Source organism: Pelodiscus sinensis, chromosome 9 (genome assembly GCF_052426305.1).
Source record: "Pelodiscus sinensis isolate ZL-2025 chromosome 9, ASM5242630v1, whole genome shotgun sequence".
Classification (NCBI taxonomy): Eukaryota; Metazoa; Chordata; order Testudines; family Trionychidae; genus Pelodiscus; species Pelodiscus sinensis.
The window spans coordinates 17911652-17925797 of record NC_143060.1 but is presented as its reverse complement, the minus strand read 5'-3'; the positions used below and the strand labels follow the sequence as shown (position 1 = coordinate 17925797).

At 41.6% G+C, this 14146-nt stretch overlaps 1 protein-coding gene across 11 annotated transcripts in view; it reads right to left on the bottom strand.

Annotated features, from left to right (window-relative positions):
• NFIA (nuclear factor I A) overlaps positions 1–14146 on the bottom strand; it is a 502507-nt gene that overhangs the window by 42825 nt on the left and 445536 nt on the right. For 8 of the 11 annotated variants that reach the window (XM_006132338.5, XM_089780448.1, XM_089780449.1 and 5 more), the window contains 2 exons: positions 9340–9518; positions 6739–6904 (listed from right to left, as the gene is read on the bottom strand). In XM_006132338.5, the coding sequence (XP_006132400.2) occupies positions 6739–6904; positions 9340–9518 (345 nt within the window). The remainder of the gene's footprint in view (positions 1–6738; positions 6905–9339; positions 9519–14146) is intronic. The other 3 variants (XM_089780447.1, XM_089780450.1, XM_075936111.2) reach the window with 1 other exon arrangement.

Genomic DNA, 14146 nt, shown 5'->3' with positions numbered 1-14146 from the left:
TAAGCTCCAATCAGTCCATAATGGTGGCGGTGTTTCTTTGGACCACAGCCGATCAACTCCAGGAATAGTCAGGCTTTGGAAAGCAGCTTTAGGTAATATTTATGTTGTGTGGGTTTTGAATTAGCAAATCCCTGAAGGGGGAGATTGGATGCTAACTCGGGTTCCATGGGTTATGTTAAGGATATGTTATTCTACAGCAAAATCTGTGCCTGGAGGAAAAACTTACCTCCAGAAATCCTGAAAGTTCCCATCTGCACTGCATCTCTTCACTGATGGAGATAATACTTTTGCAAATGTGGTAAGACCTACAGCTAGAAATTCTGAGCATCCCTAACCAGAAGACAAAGGTAAATACCTCTGTGTACCTCTACTGGGTTTTCCTTTCTTAAGCAGTGTGATATGGCCATGCTCTCCACAGAATGTTAATGCCACTGTTGGAGAGTTTTACTGCTGCTCTGAGAATCGTTAACCATCATGACATTGTGTTGTGGTCTTAAGTTCTACTTTTCAGGAGAGCATGATATATTGAGCAGCTGTTCCTGGCCTCTGCACCCCCTGGAGGGCCATATTCTGATGTCTAGAAGATCCTCAAAATGCATGCTTCTGCAGAGGGCTTTCTACCAGATCAAAGTAGGGAAACAGCATGAAACAAATTCCAGCCCCTTTCACCTATTTCCTTGGGGCTTTTATTTCTCTCCACACAGCAAAATAGAGTCTGGCCAAATGCTAATATCAGTCCTGTATAAGCACTGAATCTTCTGTTCAGTAAAATGACTTCCCTCATTATAATGATGTGGAGGGCGTACAGCCATAAAATAGGGATGTTTCCAGCTAGGGATGTAAGCAACTAGTCAACTATCCGATAAGCAAAAGCTTACTGGATAGTCGACTAGTCCCTTGACTAGCAGCCTCCCCCTCTCCCTTGCTGCCTTTATCAGAAGCAGGGGAGGCAGTGGGGTAGCAGGGACCAGATGCAAGCTGGGGGAAGAGGTAGTGGGGACCAGGTGCAAGCCTTTTAAGCCAGCTCCCCCCAGCACCGGCTCCTGCTCCCCCCCCTTGCTGCCTCTCTTAGATAGAGGTAACAAGGGGCGGGAGGTAGTGACTAGTTGCATCACTAGTTGACTAGTCTCTTTGGGTACGTCTACACTACAGCGCTAATTCGAACTAACTTAGTTCGAATTAGTCGAACTAACGCGTCTAGAACTAAAAACTAGTTCGAATTAGCGTTCTGCTAATTCGAACTAGCAAGTCCACATTGAGTGGACTCTGAACAGGGCTTAAGGATGGCCGGAAGCAGTGCCGGCAGGGCATCAGAGGAGGACTTAGAGCGTGGAGATGCTGTCTCAGGCTAGCCGAGGGCTGTGCTTAAAGGGTCCCGACCCCCACCCCGGACAGACAGTTCTAAGGGGTACCCCGCTTGCAAAGCAGTCCTGGCTTGGATTGCCCGGAGTACCTACACTGGGCACATCACACCACTCGGCCATCAGCCCGGCTGCACTTGCCGCAGGCTGCCATCTGGGGAGAGGGGACAATCGGGGGGCTGCAGGAGAGCTTCCACCCCCAGAAGCCCGCAGAGCCAGCCCAGTCCTCCCCATCGGGGGCTCGTGCCCCATTCCTCCCTCACCTCCTTCCACTTACCCTTCCCTAGCCCCCCTTCTTATTGACGTACAAAATAAAGATAACGTTTCTTCCAACATTGACTCTGTGTTTATTGAACAAAACTGGGGGAGACTGGGAAAAGGAGGTGGGAGAGGGGAAGAGAAAGGCTGGGAGAGGGGAGGGCAACTAACATGATCAGGGGTTGGGAACAGATCCCAGATGAAGAGAGGCTACAGAGACTGGGACTTCTCAGCTTAGAAAAGAGGAGACGGAGGGGGGACAGGATAGAGGTCTCTAAAAGCAGGGGTTGGGTGGAGAGGGTGCATACAGAAAAGTTCTTCATGAGTTCCCATAAAGAAGGACTAGAGGACACCAAAGGAAAGGAATGGGTAGCAGGCTTGAAACTAGTAAGAGAAAGTTGTTCTTGACAAAGCAAAGAGTTAACCTGTGGAACTCCTTGCTGCAGGAGGCTGTGAAGGCTACAACTAGAACAGAGTTTAAAGGGAAGTGAAATCAAGTCATGGAGGTTGGGTCCATGGAGTAGTCTTAGCCAGGGGGTAGGAGTGGTGTCCCTGCCCAAAGTTTGTGGAAGGCTGGAGAGGGATGGCACGAGACAAATGGCTTGGTCACTGTCTTCAGTCCATCCCCTCCAGGGTCTCTAGGGTTGGCCGCTGTTGGCAGACAGGCTACTGGGCTAGATGGACCTTTGGTCTGACCCAGGACAGCCATTGTAAGCTCAGGGCTCAGGGTCGGGGGTCTCAGTGGACCTCCTTGATTTTCATGCACACCTGCTCCTGGGTGGCCAGGCTCGCAGCTCTCCTGCCCTAGATGGCCACTTTCCTGTGCCTAGTGCGGAGATCGTGGACGAGGTCCACGATGTCCGCACTAGCCCAGGAAGGTGCCCGCCTCTTGCGGTCCAGGGCAAGCGCCCGGGAGCCACCAGCCTGGTCCCGGGAAGAGGGGGTGGGCTGGGGGACATCGGGTGGGTGGCTCTGTGCCGTGCCAGGTGCAGGGTCTGCTGGCTGGGTGCTGGCAGGCTTGCACCTGGCATGGGCACCGTAGCCAGCCCGTGCCCCTTTAAGGGGTCCGGGGCCGGGAGGGGAGCATAGAGTTTCCCTGGTGTTGGCTAGAGTGGCCACCAGGGAAACCTGGGGAGGGCTAGCCTCCCACTAGTTCGAATTAAGGGGCTACACACCCCTTAATTCGAACTAGCTAGTTCGAACTAGGCTTAATCTTCGTAAAATGAGGATTACCTAGTTCGAACTAAGCGCTCCGCTAGTTCGATTCACATTCGAACTAGCGGAGCGCTAGTGTAGCGGCTATGAATGTTAGTTCGAACTAACGTCCGTTAGTTCGAACTAACATTGTAGTGTAGACATACCCTTACATCTCTAGCCTTGGAACTCTGTAACCATGGAAAACATGTTTACGGGTAATTTTGGTGACTCTGTACTATTTGTACTCTAATATGTAATAAAACAAACCAACCCTCATCCGGTAGCAAAACACTCTTCAGCAAGGACTTCTTTTCATGGTATATTACTTATTCTGAGCTCAAGGTACTGCCTAAGGAAACAGATACCAATATACTTTGATGGTTTTTACACTTAGTTAAGGGCCACAATAAGCAACAAAGTCCACAGTATAATGAAAGCAAGGAGTAGATTGGAATCCAGGAAATTACTGACTCTAACGGACATTTTCTGAAGTATGCCAGCAGAATTCCCTAGCTATCGTCTCGAGAGATGTGTTACCCGTCCCCCATTTTGCAGGATATCATTTCTAAATTTGTAGAATGTTATGTGACAGGATTGTCTTGCAAGACAAACATGTGTGTCTGTGTGTGTGTTTGTGTGTGTGTATGTGCGCGTGCACAACTATTCTGCTGGAAGAAATGACAATGGAGTAGATTAGATTAGATCCATGCCATTTGACCCCTTTTGAAACTGTTAAAAGTGGATGCCCTCTCATGGAAAAGTCCTGGCACTTACTCTTGCTGTGTACATGTTTCAACAGACTTAGGCATGCATGTGATATATTTTATTTCTCTTGAGAGTTTACTATATCATTCATATAGTCCACATTTCCATAAAATGTGGACTTCAATTGTATTACACATATTTTTAAAACTCATTTCACACTTCCGTTAAACTGTCATGACTTATCAAACAGAAGGTGCATGCCTCAAAATGTACAGAATGACTAATTACCAACAGTAATTATTTTTTTCTAATCTCTTGTTTAAATACCATTAACTAGATGCTTTTGAGAAAACCTGGATTTTCTTGACAGCTTGTGGTTGAAGATTCCTTGCCACAATGGGCCAGATTATCTGGTAGTGTAAATCAGTGTCACTCCACTGATAAGTTTAAGTAAGTCAATTTACATCACTTGAGCACTGGGTCAAATACACATTTGTTGTTCATAAATCCAAGGATCACATAAAATAAACCTTATGGTAAAACTGTTAAAATGGTTTTCTTTTAAATGCCACAAGCTTCCACTAAATTAGGTACTATATTTACAAATGATGGCATGTACAGTATACTGACTTCATATTTTCCAACTCTAAAGACAAGGAAATACTGAGTTACTCAAATACCACTCATCAGTGAGTAAATGTTAATTCTTTTAGGTCACGTCTACACTAGGAAATTATTTCAAAACAACTAAATTTGGAACAATAGTTCCCAAAATAACAAAATCGAAACAGAGTGTTCTTCCTATGGGGGAGCCTCAAAATTAGACTGAGGCAGGCTCTGTTATTGTGGACCCGCTACCTCGACTTAAGAGCCCCAGGAAGCACTAGGAAGTAATTACTTCAAATTACTCTGGTGAGTAGTTATTTCGAAATAGCAGCAGTGGAGTGTCCACACTAATGCTATTTAAAATAACTTTTCCAAAATAAGCGTTATTCCCCTAGGAAAGCAGGAGTACAGATTTTGAAATAACCAGCCCGTTATTTTGAAATAATGGGGTTGGTAGTCTGGATGCTCCGCTTATTATTTCAAAATGAGGGGCATTATTTTGAAATAACTCCCTAGTGCAGACCAGGGTGTAGTGACCTACTCCTGAATCTTATTACAGAGCTAGAAAGCATTAACTGATAGCTGATCTCAACAGTGCTATGACAAACAGATTCATGATATAAAAAGTGTTGGTCAGATATGGTTAGAAAATGGGGGGAGGGAATTAATAAAAATTTCATTGACAGAAATTTTCTGACCAGTAGTAGCAGCCATGACGTCTCAACACTTCTAAGTTAAGGGCCTGTCTTAGCTTAAATCCCATAGTCTTAAATTCCACCTTCTCAATCTTTCTGTCAGTTACAATTCCCAAGCAAGTCAAAACGCAAACAATCCTGTCCAGTGAAAGAATGCCATGAAAAAAACCACAACAAACTGCAGGCCTTTTCAATGTCCATGGAACCCACCATGTCACAGTTGATGTGCTGGCTTCTGAGGTATGAAAAGCCTGAGTTGTGCCTAAAGCTTTAAGAACTTGGGCTTTATATTTGTTGAATAATACATACCTCTTTGGACATCAAGTACTGATCACATGCAGCATTTAAATACTATGGATTTGAAAGAATACACGGGTTTGCTCTTTGGAGTACATTGATTTTTAGGCACCCTCCATCTAATCTATCTAATGTGCTTCCTCACAGGCCATCTCTGAAATAGTAAACTCTCAAGGAGGCATTTGAAATAAAAACGTTCATCATTCCAATAAAGACTGCTTTATCTTGGACTCATTTCATTGTGGAACAAGTCCCCCTGCCTTTAAAGTACTGAAAACTTTGTTTTTAAATGACAATTTGAGTATAGTTTAATCAAATCAGTCACAATGAACTCCTTGCATGCCCAAAGCTTTTAAAACTTCTAAGCCAGGTACACGGATTTGCTTCCTAATAATCCAAAAACATGGCTCCAATGTGCATGCAGGAATTTGCATGCAGGAATTTGCATTGTATTGGCCTTGTGGCCACACAAAATACAGGAGGGCTATATGGACAGTAAAGAGAGTGTTACTTCTCTCCCCGCTCAGGAGAAGAAATACTACAATCTACCTGCCCCAAAAGCAAGATCTGGCAGGGAGCTGGTCATAATGATGCAGAGTATGGGTTCTTCTAGAACAGGAGTGGGGAACCTTTTTTGAGTCAGAGGCCACTAACCCACAGAAAAATCAGTCAGGGGCCCACACAAAAGTGAGAAGCAAAGTGAGAAGCCCCTGACTGAGAAAGAGAAAGACACTCCCCAAATTCCCCTCACACACCAGAGCCAAGGAGAGCCCAGGCTAGTAGATTTTGTGTGCTCCACTCCTGCGGGTGGCTGGTTGGGTGGCTGGAGCTCTAACTTAGGATCCCCAATGCTGAGCCTTGGAGGCCAGATCCAGGCAAGCCATGGGCTGTGTCCAGCTCCTGGGCCTGATGTTCCCCATCCCTGATCTAGAAAGACTTATTCCCCAATAAACTATCAAAGGGTGAGGTCCAGGGGTGGCCTGCTCTATACAAGAAGTGAGACCCTAAGGCCTGGTCTACAATGGAGAGGAAGGTCGACCCAAGATACGCAACTCCATCTATGTTAATTGTGTAGTTGGAGTCAACGTTTCTCAAATCACCATCTGCCCAATGGGAGGTCAACGGGAGCAAAAGCGACTGTCAGTTTCCCTTATTCCTTGTGAGAAGCAAGAGTACCGGTGCTGACTGTGGTGCCCTCTGAGTTCAATTTAGTGTGTTTTCACTAAATCGAACCATGAAAGATTGACCGCAGCAGCATCGATCTTCCACATACTGTAGACGTACCCTTAATGTGGGTTTGACTTCTATGTAGTTCCCTAGTGATTGTGGAAGACCAGCAACATAGCTGCTTCAATAACTACTAAGCATCCTGAATATCCCAGCTCCATCCCATATGTTAGCTTTTGTCCATGAGTTTTCTAATGTGTAACTATGTGCAATGCCAGCAGTGTCATGTTAAAACAACAAGTTATGATTTTTGTCAAACTTATGCAATTAACAACTGTGAAATTAACTTGGAGCACAGTCTCTGCCTCCTCATTAGTGAACAGAAGACACATGGTAGCTGCAACAGTGTGAACCTTATTAAACTCTCTCTCCCTTGTTGCATCCCTACTTACTTGGTGAAGTAGGAGAGGCGGCACCTCCTTCTGTTGATGTAGTTGGAGGTTTTGTGTCTGGCACGGGCAGAGGCACAGGCCTAGCCATTGGTGGCGGCGGTGGCGGTGGCAACATTGGAGTAGGAAGGAATGGATTGTGCACCTTGCCTTGGCTGCTGCCATTGGGCTGCCAAAAACAAAAGAAAAAATTAGCTAGAGAGGCCAGTTTCAAATTCTGTAAAATAAACGCTTAATTTCTCAATGCAAAATAAGTAAAGTGGTTGGGATGAAAAATTGCCATTTTCTGTTTGTTCTTCACTTACTTTAATGGGCGTTGTATCGCAACCCATCTCAAAATCTTGAAATAACTGTATAAGTCCCCCTTCCGCCCAATTTTTTGCAGGCAAGAAAGTCACTCAATTAAGTGTGTGTTTCTCCAAAGCTTACAACTGGTCAGAATCCACCTGGAGCAAATTATACTCTTGCACTGTGTAACAACTAAGTTACCTACAGTACAAATTTAGGCAGAATTTTGTCTCCTGTTACACTTTCTGCACTCATACCTCTATTATATCCTTGGGATACATATGCCTGTGTCATAAGTTTAAATAAAAAAAAACTGTTCAGTATAATAAAAGAGGGAATTTTGAGGTGGTTTAAATGTCAAGCAGGTATTTTATTTTATGAAAAAAAATAAGTGAATATATTTTAAGCAACCTGCACTCGCACATTCCCATAAAATTACCAATAGCACAGCTCCCAGTTCAGCTGCCATTAGGAGGCTTCTTAGAAACTACTGAACTTACTTATGCTTAATTTTATATATTAAAAAAATACAAATATTTTGTTTTGGATGTACATAATCAGAGGCAGGATGAGTCTGCATACTCAGCCACACTATTTCAAGTGATTGCTAGGAAAACTCTGCCCATTAATAAATAAGCTTTCAGCATCACAATAACAAGGACTGAGCATGGAAAATTTCAATCTTAATATGAAACTAGACTATTGAGAACCATGCCTATTGATGGCAAGACCATTAGGAAGAAAAATGTAGGACAGTTTGTGAATCAAGGATTCTGTTTTAGAGACAGAAATGATAAGATCCGTTTTGACAGCACTCCACAAATTGATCCTAACTGCAGTTCTTCTGGCACTGACTGTCCAATTTTCCATTGATAAAAGCTTAGTTCAGATACATACTCTGAACACTGCTGAAGAAAAACTGTACTTAAATCTTGGCTTAGGTTTTCACTAATAATTATTTAGGACTAAGGCCCAATCCTATACCATTTAGAGGCCTGATTCTCATTTACGCTAAAGCTACTTTACCTACTACCATAGCAGTGTAAAGAGGCCTGAACATGGGTATAACTAACTTCCACTGCCAGTGATGTAAAAGGTCCATATTGTAAATAAGAATTCGTATATGTATGTAACTTCACATGTGGAAGTAGTAGTATTGCCTTCAAGGAATGTTTGTGGGGTCAAGGCCTTAGTCAAAAGAGATATTTAGAGAGAGTTTTATTATTGAACTTTATTATTAATAAACTGATATATTTAATAACAATTCTGAAACACTTTCTTGTCTTACAATTATCTCACTCTGCTACCAAGTAGAACTTTGCAGTATGTTCCTTGGGAGTATGCTAATAGTTCATAATGCAGAATGGTTTGGGCTAAACTAAGCAATGAATACTCAAGGAAAAAGAAATACACTGTATTGATTTGTTGTCTAGACATTAATGTATCTGCTAACATATTGCAGACATTATTCAAAACCTGTACTGGCTGGATTGTGCAGAATCAGATATTTTGGTAGGAAAAAGGTATATGAAGACAATTTAGCTTGTTAAATAAAATTAATGCTACATTAGTTCTGCAGGTTCCTTAACATTTTCAGTGGTATAAATGTAAAAACACAGTAATTTTGCCAATCGTTATTTTGCTGGAGGGACATAATTACATGGATTATATTTCATGAAACACTCACAGCAGTATTGTAGACACAATGTAAATAAAATTTCATTTCTGTATTTGACTGGTATGTTGTTTCAATAAAGTGAAGAGGATGATTCACTTTAGTTGATTAAAAAATATTTGAAGCATTGGAATACTGCTTAATTCTTCATAGAGATAAGGGGGGGAAGATAACTGCACACAGAAATAACAAACTGTACTTTTAACATCTTGGGTTCAAGTACTGGTCAACTTGATCTAAAGTGCTGTATGACAGTAGATTTTTTTAAAAATGAACTTAGCTGATCTGAAACATCTGTTTCTCACCCTCCCTTTTCTTGCTCTTCTCCCCAACGCCAAAGGAATAATTAATAAAAATTATTTGGCCTTTCTATTTTGCTAAACCCAACGGAACTAGGGTTCAAATGTCTAAAGCTGAATCATCTATATTAAGGATCCCAGAAGATGATTGAACCACCCGCCTTTTCTGATTGCCCAAGTACATTAATTAGTTTAAGTTTATTTTACTGTTGTTAGTATCTTTTTTCTTTGTAGCAACTATTTAAGCTGCTATGTTCACATATGTAACATGCTGTTGAGATAATTCCATGGTTATGTGACATAGGACAAACACTTCTGAAGAAATAAAAATGGCTTCCTTACATTTAGGAACCCCACCTGTCCAGCCTGCTGACCAGCATCCGGGCAGACAAGTTGGACAAACTCTTTCAGAGTCTCCTGAGGATGATAGCGGATTGCTGGGTGTGAGAAGTATGGCCCGGGCTGCTGAATAATGGGTGATGTTGGAAAATGAAGAGTCGATGGTGTTGCATGTGGACTTGCTATAAGAAAGAAAACATAGAAGTTACATGGAGCAGATTTTTTGCATTAGTTCAATCTATGCATATGAATTACACTATAGCTCTATTTTGTCTTTTAAAATGTACACTATTATTGATATAGTTGATGTTCATAATTTTTATATCATAGCACTTTGTGTCCTGCAGTCACTTCAGATACACTGCTGAGGGTAAATGGAGCCAAATATTTTAAAACAACTTTCTGTGGTTATAGTGCACATATATAAAAGAACCAACGGTCCTTGATAAAAGTGACAACTATTCATTACCTTAAGAGCCCTTCTAATGAATTGAGCAATAAAACTGTATTTGGGAGATTAGAGTTGATTTAATTGACATTTCATTTAACTGGTTTGCACACATGGGTCTATTTTTATTTTGTACTATAAATGGACAACGTTTTAATGATGCTCTTGTACCTCGTATGTGTCATTTCACACCACTTTGGAAACATTTTTAAGTAGCCAGTTTTCATGCGATGCTCATGTACAAAGTGGCAAGCACATTTTGCAAATGACGTGCACAGCTCCCTGATACAACTCTGATATCAAATCTCAAACCAGCCTCTATACCACATTAATGAACGATGGTTAAGGAAATCTAAATTGGTGAATGTACACAGGAAACCACATAGGAGAAGGGTAGCAAGAAAAGCTACAAACAGTACAGTAAAGGGTACATTAAAGGAGCCCCTTTTGAAAACTTTGCTTTCAGTTTAATCCATGCATCACTACTGATCTCAACAGAATTGTAGAGATGTAAATGAGAACAGAAATATCCCTTCTCTCCCCCACACTAAAGAGGATACCTTTATCCAGTCCCTTGCCATGCAAGTTAGAATATTCTATATTCATATCCACTTCCACCAACACATTATTGTGTAACTAAAGCTGCCATGTTACATGAGCAGAATTTTGCATCTTTTCTCTAGAATGAGTTTATTTTCTCTGCATCAAAACCCATTGACTTTATTGGGTATAAGCTTTTTTTCTCATACTCAGGTTATTTCTCATTAAAAACTAATCACTTTGTATTACATGTAGCTCCCTTACACACATCAGTTCTATTGGATTTCTATTGCCTTCTTTGATCATGTACCTCATTTGTAAACCATGAAGAACTGTTTTGAGAAAAGCCTTGGAAAGCATTCAGTCTCTATCTGAAATGCTTGCACTGGACTTGGAGTATGTTTAAAACATGGCAAAAAACAAAGCACAGGCTCACTTAACAGTATATGGGAAAGGGATGTAGAAGAATAAGCCAAAATCACTTAGGGCAGAAATAAGCACTCATTTATCAACGATTGTTATAAAAGGACCTTAACTAAACAAAAGCTAATTTTTCTAACTTGATACATTGGCAATTTGATTGCATGTTTCTTTACTTTATTACATCATAAAAGCTTGTACAGTCTTGGAGGTTGAAGACATTATCACATATGGCTTGGGGTTAAGAATAAAAGATCCACAGCAGGTTTGTTATTGCAGCATCCTATTGGATTCATATTAGTTTTTTTCATAAGAGTGGGATGTGGGCCTCAAAGTATTAGAAAAGGTTAGTTTATTAGTTGTAATGTGACACATTACTCCTACAGATGCATCAAAGTGTGAGATCTCTTGGCTCAGAATGCACCAAAGAATTAGAACCCAGATCTGCAAAGACTGAGGCAGCTGACAGTCTCATAGTGCTACTAGGAGGTTGCATGGCCAAAGAGCATTGTGGAGAGTAGGTGTCACAGGAAGTAACACCCACAAGACCCAGAATGACAGTACCTTGCCACCCTATTGGCCAAGTGCTCTTACTTAACCCCAGGAAGTTGTCTGGGCCATCACAGAGATCTTGGCTTGGTGCAATGCCAGACTTTACTTTGTCTCCAAATATTTGGTCTCTGACTCCAGAGTGATATTGACCCTGTGTCCTGAGTCTAACATAGTAGTATCTCTAGTCTATGACCCCAGCTGGAGACTAACCTAACTCTTGCTTGTAGGACTTAGCCTTGAGATTCCTCAAACTCCAGTCTGGAAATTCCATTCACTGGGGGCCAGACCTCAGCCCAGCTGTGACCTCTAGGCAAGACTGGCTAGACCCTGATCTCTTACAATACCACTGTTCTGATCCTCTATGATTGCTCCTATACTCTGATTAATTCCGGGGCGGTGGGGTGGCAAAACCCAGGTCTATGATGGATATACCAAGAAACCCACCTCAGTGACAGAAGCCATTACTATGGAATTGCTATACGTGTAAATCCAAATGCATATTTTAATCAGAGGCCATGAAGTAAAACAGACATGAATCAGCTGTGTCTACACTGGGCCACTTATTCCGGAAAAGCATCTGCTTTTCCGGAATAACTTGAAAGCTGTCTACACTGGCCGCTTGCTTTTCTGGAAAAGCAATGACGATTTAATGTAAAACCGTCATTGTTTTTCCAGAAAAACTATGCTGCTCCCGTTCGGGCAAAAGTCCTTTTCCGGAAAAACTGTTCCGGAAAAGGGCCAGTGTAGACAGCCATGGGCTGTGTCTACACTGGCATGAATTTCCGGAAATGCTTACAATGGAATACTATTCCGTTTTCAGTTTTTCCGGAAAAGGAGTGTCTACATTGGCAGGCTGCTTTTCCGGAATAGCCCTTTTCTGGAAAAGCGTCTGTGGCCAATGTAGACGCGCTTTTCCGGAAAAGAGCCCCGATCGCCATTTTCGCGATCGGGGCTTTTTTCCGGAAAAGACTACTGGGCTGTCTACACTGGCCCTTTTCCGGAACAGTGTTCCGGAATAAGGACTTATGCCCGAGCGGGAGCAGAATATTTTTTCCGGAATAGCGGCTGATTTTGTACAGTAGAGCATCGTTGCTTTTCCAGAAATTCAAGGGCCAGTGTAGACAGCTCACAGCTTATTCCAGAAAAGCGGCTGATTTTCTGGACTAAGTGGCCCAGTGTAGACACAGCCCAGTAGTCTTTTCCACAAAAAAGCCCCGATCGCGAAAATGACAATCGGGGCTTTTTTGCGGAAAAGCGCGTCTACATTGGCACGGACGCTTTTCCGGAAAAGCATCCTGCCAATGTAGATGCGCTTTTTCCGGAAATACTCATAACGGAAAACTGTTCTGTTTTAAGCATTTCCGGAAAAGGGTGCCAATGTAGACACAGCCAAACTGTTCAAATTCAAGCTGATTTTTCTTCTCCTTTGCTCTCTGAAGACATTTCATAAGAATCCATATTGCTCTCTTGTTTCCTGTTCTCTTCACTATTGCAGCTGACTCTTCACAAGTTCATTTAACACCAATTCCCCCCCCCCCCGAATTTTTCATTAAAATTTTTTTTAGAGAAGTGATTTGTATTCAGCCCTGCAACGTTGATTTAGTTGCCTCTTCCCTATTCATTGAACCATTGCTGATTTACATAGGTTGGATAGATACTTAAATTCTTTTCATTTTAGTTGTTACTTTTGGCATCAACTCTTTAGACCAATTCCCAATTCTGTGGGAGGGTCCCAAGAAAAGCTGTCAGTAGAGCTGTGCAAATAGTAAAAACTAATCTGCCTTCAGGTGTAGCATGCTCATAGCCAGTGTTATATATACATTCCTTATCCCAGATGCTTGAAATAGCAAGCTTAGTTTAGATTTTGCAAAAATTTACCACCTCAGCTATTAAACTGTAATAACCTAATTGCGAAAACTGGACTTCTTAACTAGTATCTCTGCACTATTAAAGGAATATGACACCCATTTGTCCACTCAACAAGAAGCCAATAAACTGCACGAGTCTGCTTCAAAGTCTCAAGAATTTGTATTCCTAAGTAAGACTTTTAACAAAGGTCAAAGATATATGAAAACTCTCCACCAAACAATGCACTGTATCAGTTGATAGATCCTACTAGCATTATCTAAGAGCTAGAATACAGGACTAGGAATCAGGAGACCAGGTTTTCAGTCCTGCCTCTGAAAAACACTCACTGGGATAGTGATAGACAGTGTAGCCGTGTTAGTCACTGGGATCTTTGGGAAAGCTGATTCAGCCAACTTTTTCAAAAGTATCCATGAAAGTGGCAAAGACAATGCTTGAATTATCTGGAGTTAGTCACTCATAATCCATGGAAACATCTGAAAATTTTGGCCTTAAATTCTCTGTGCCTCAGTTTCCCAACTGTTACTTCATAGCGGGTAAAGTGAACCTTAATCAATGGTTGTGATCTGAAATCCTTAGACGTAAGACAACAAAAAAGTTATTTTAATTTATATATTTATTATGTAAAAGCCCTAAGCAGCCTAATTATGCCTTTCTTTTATATTATAATATGGGTTTTACCCACTGAATATAACAAAAAATAAAAAGAATGCAGGTTTGAAAGTCAGTCATTTCTACCTGCAGTAAGAATGCAGAGGTAGATATCTCCAATGTTAATAAATCTTTTGTCTGTCTGTGGGGGGATAATCCTCCTATATCAAGGCAAGCGTAAATATTTCAAAGCACACATGATTCTAATTCCATTGAAGTTCAACTGAATCATCGAGGTCTTTTTTACTGAAGAAAATGATATGATAATGTATGGTGGCCTGCAACAGATATACCAGTATTTTAAAACTACTATGTCTGGGCCAAGTAATTATG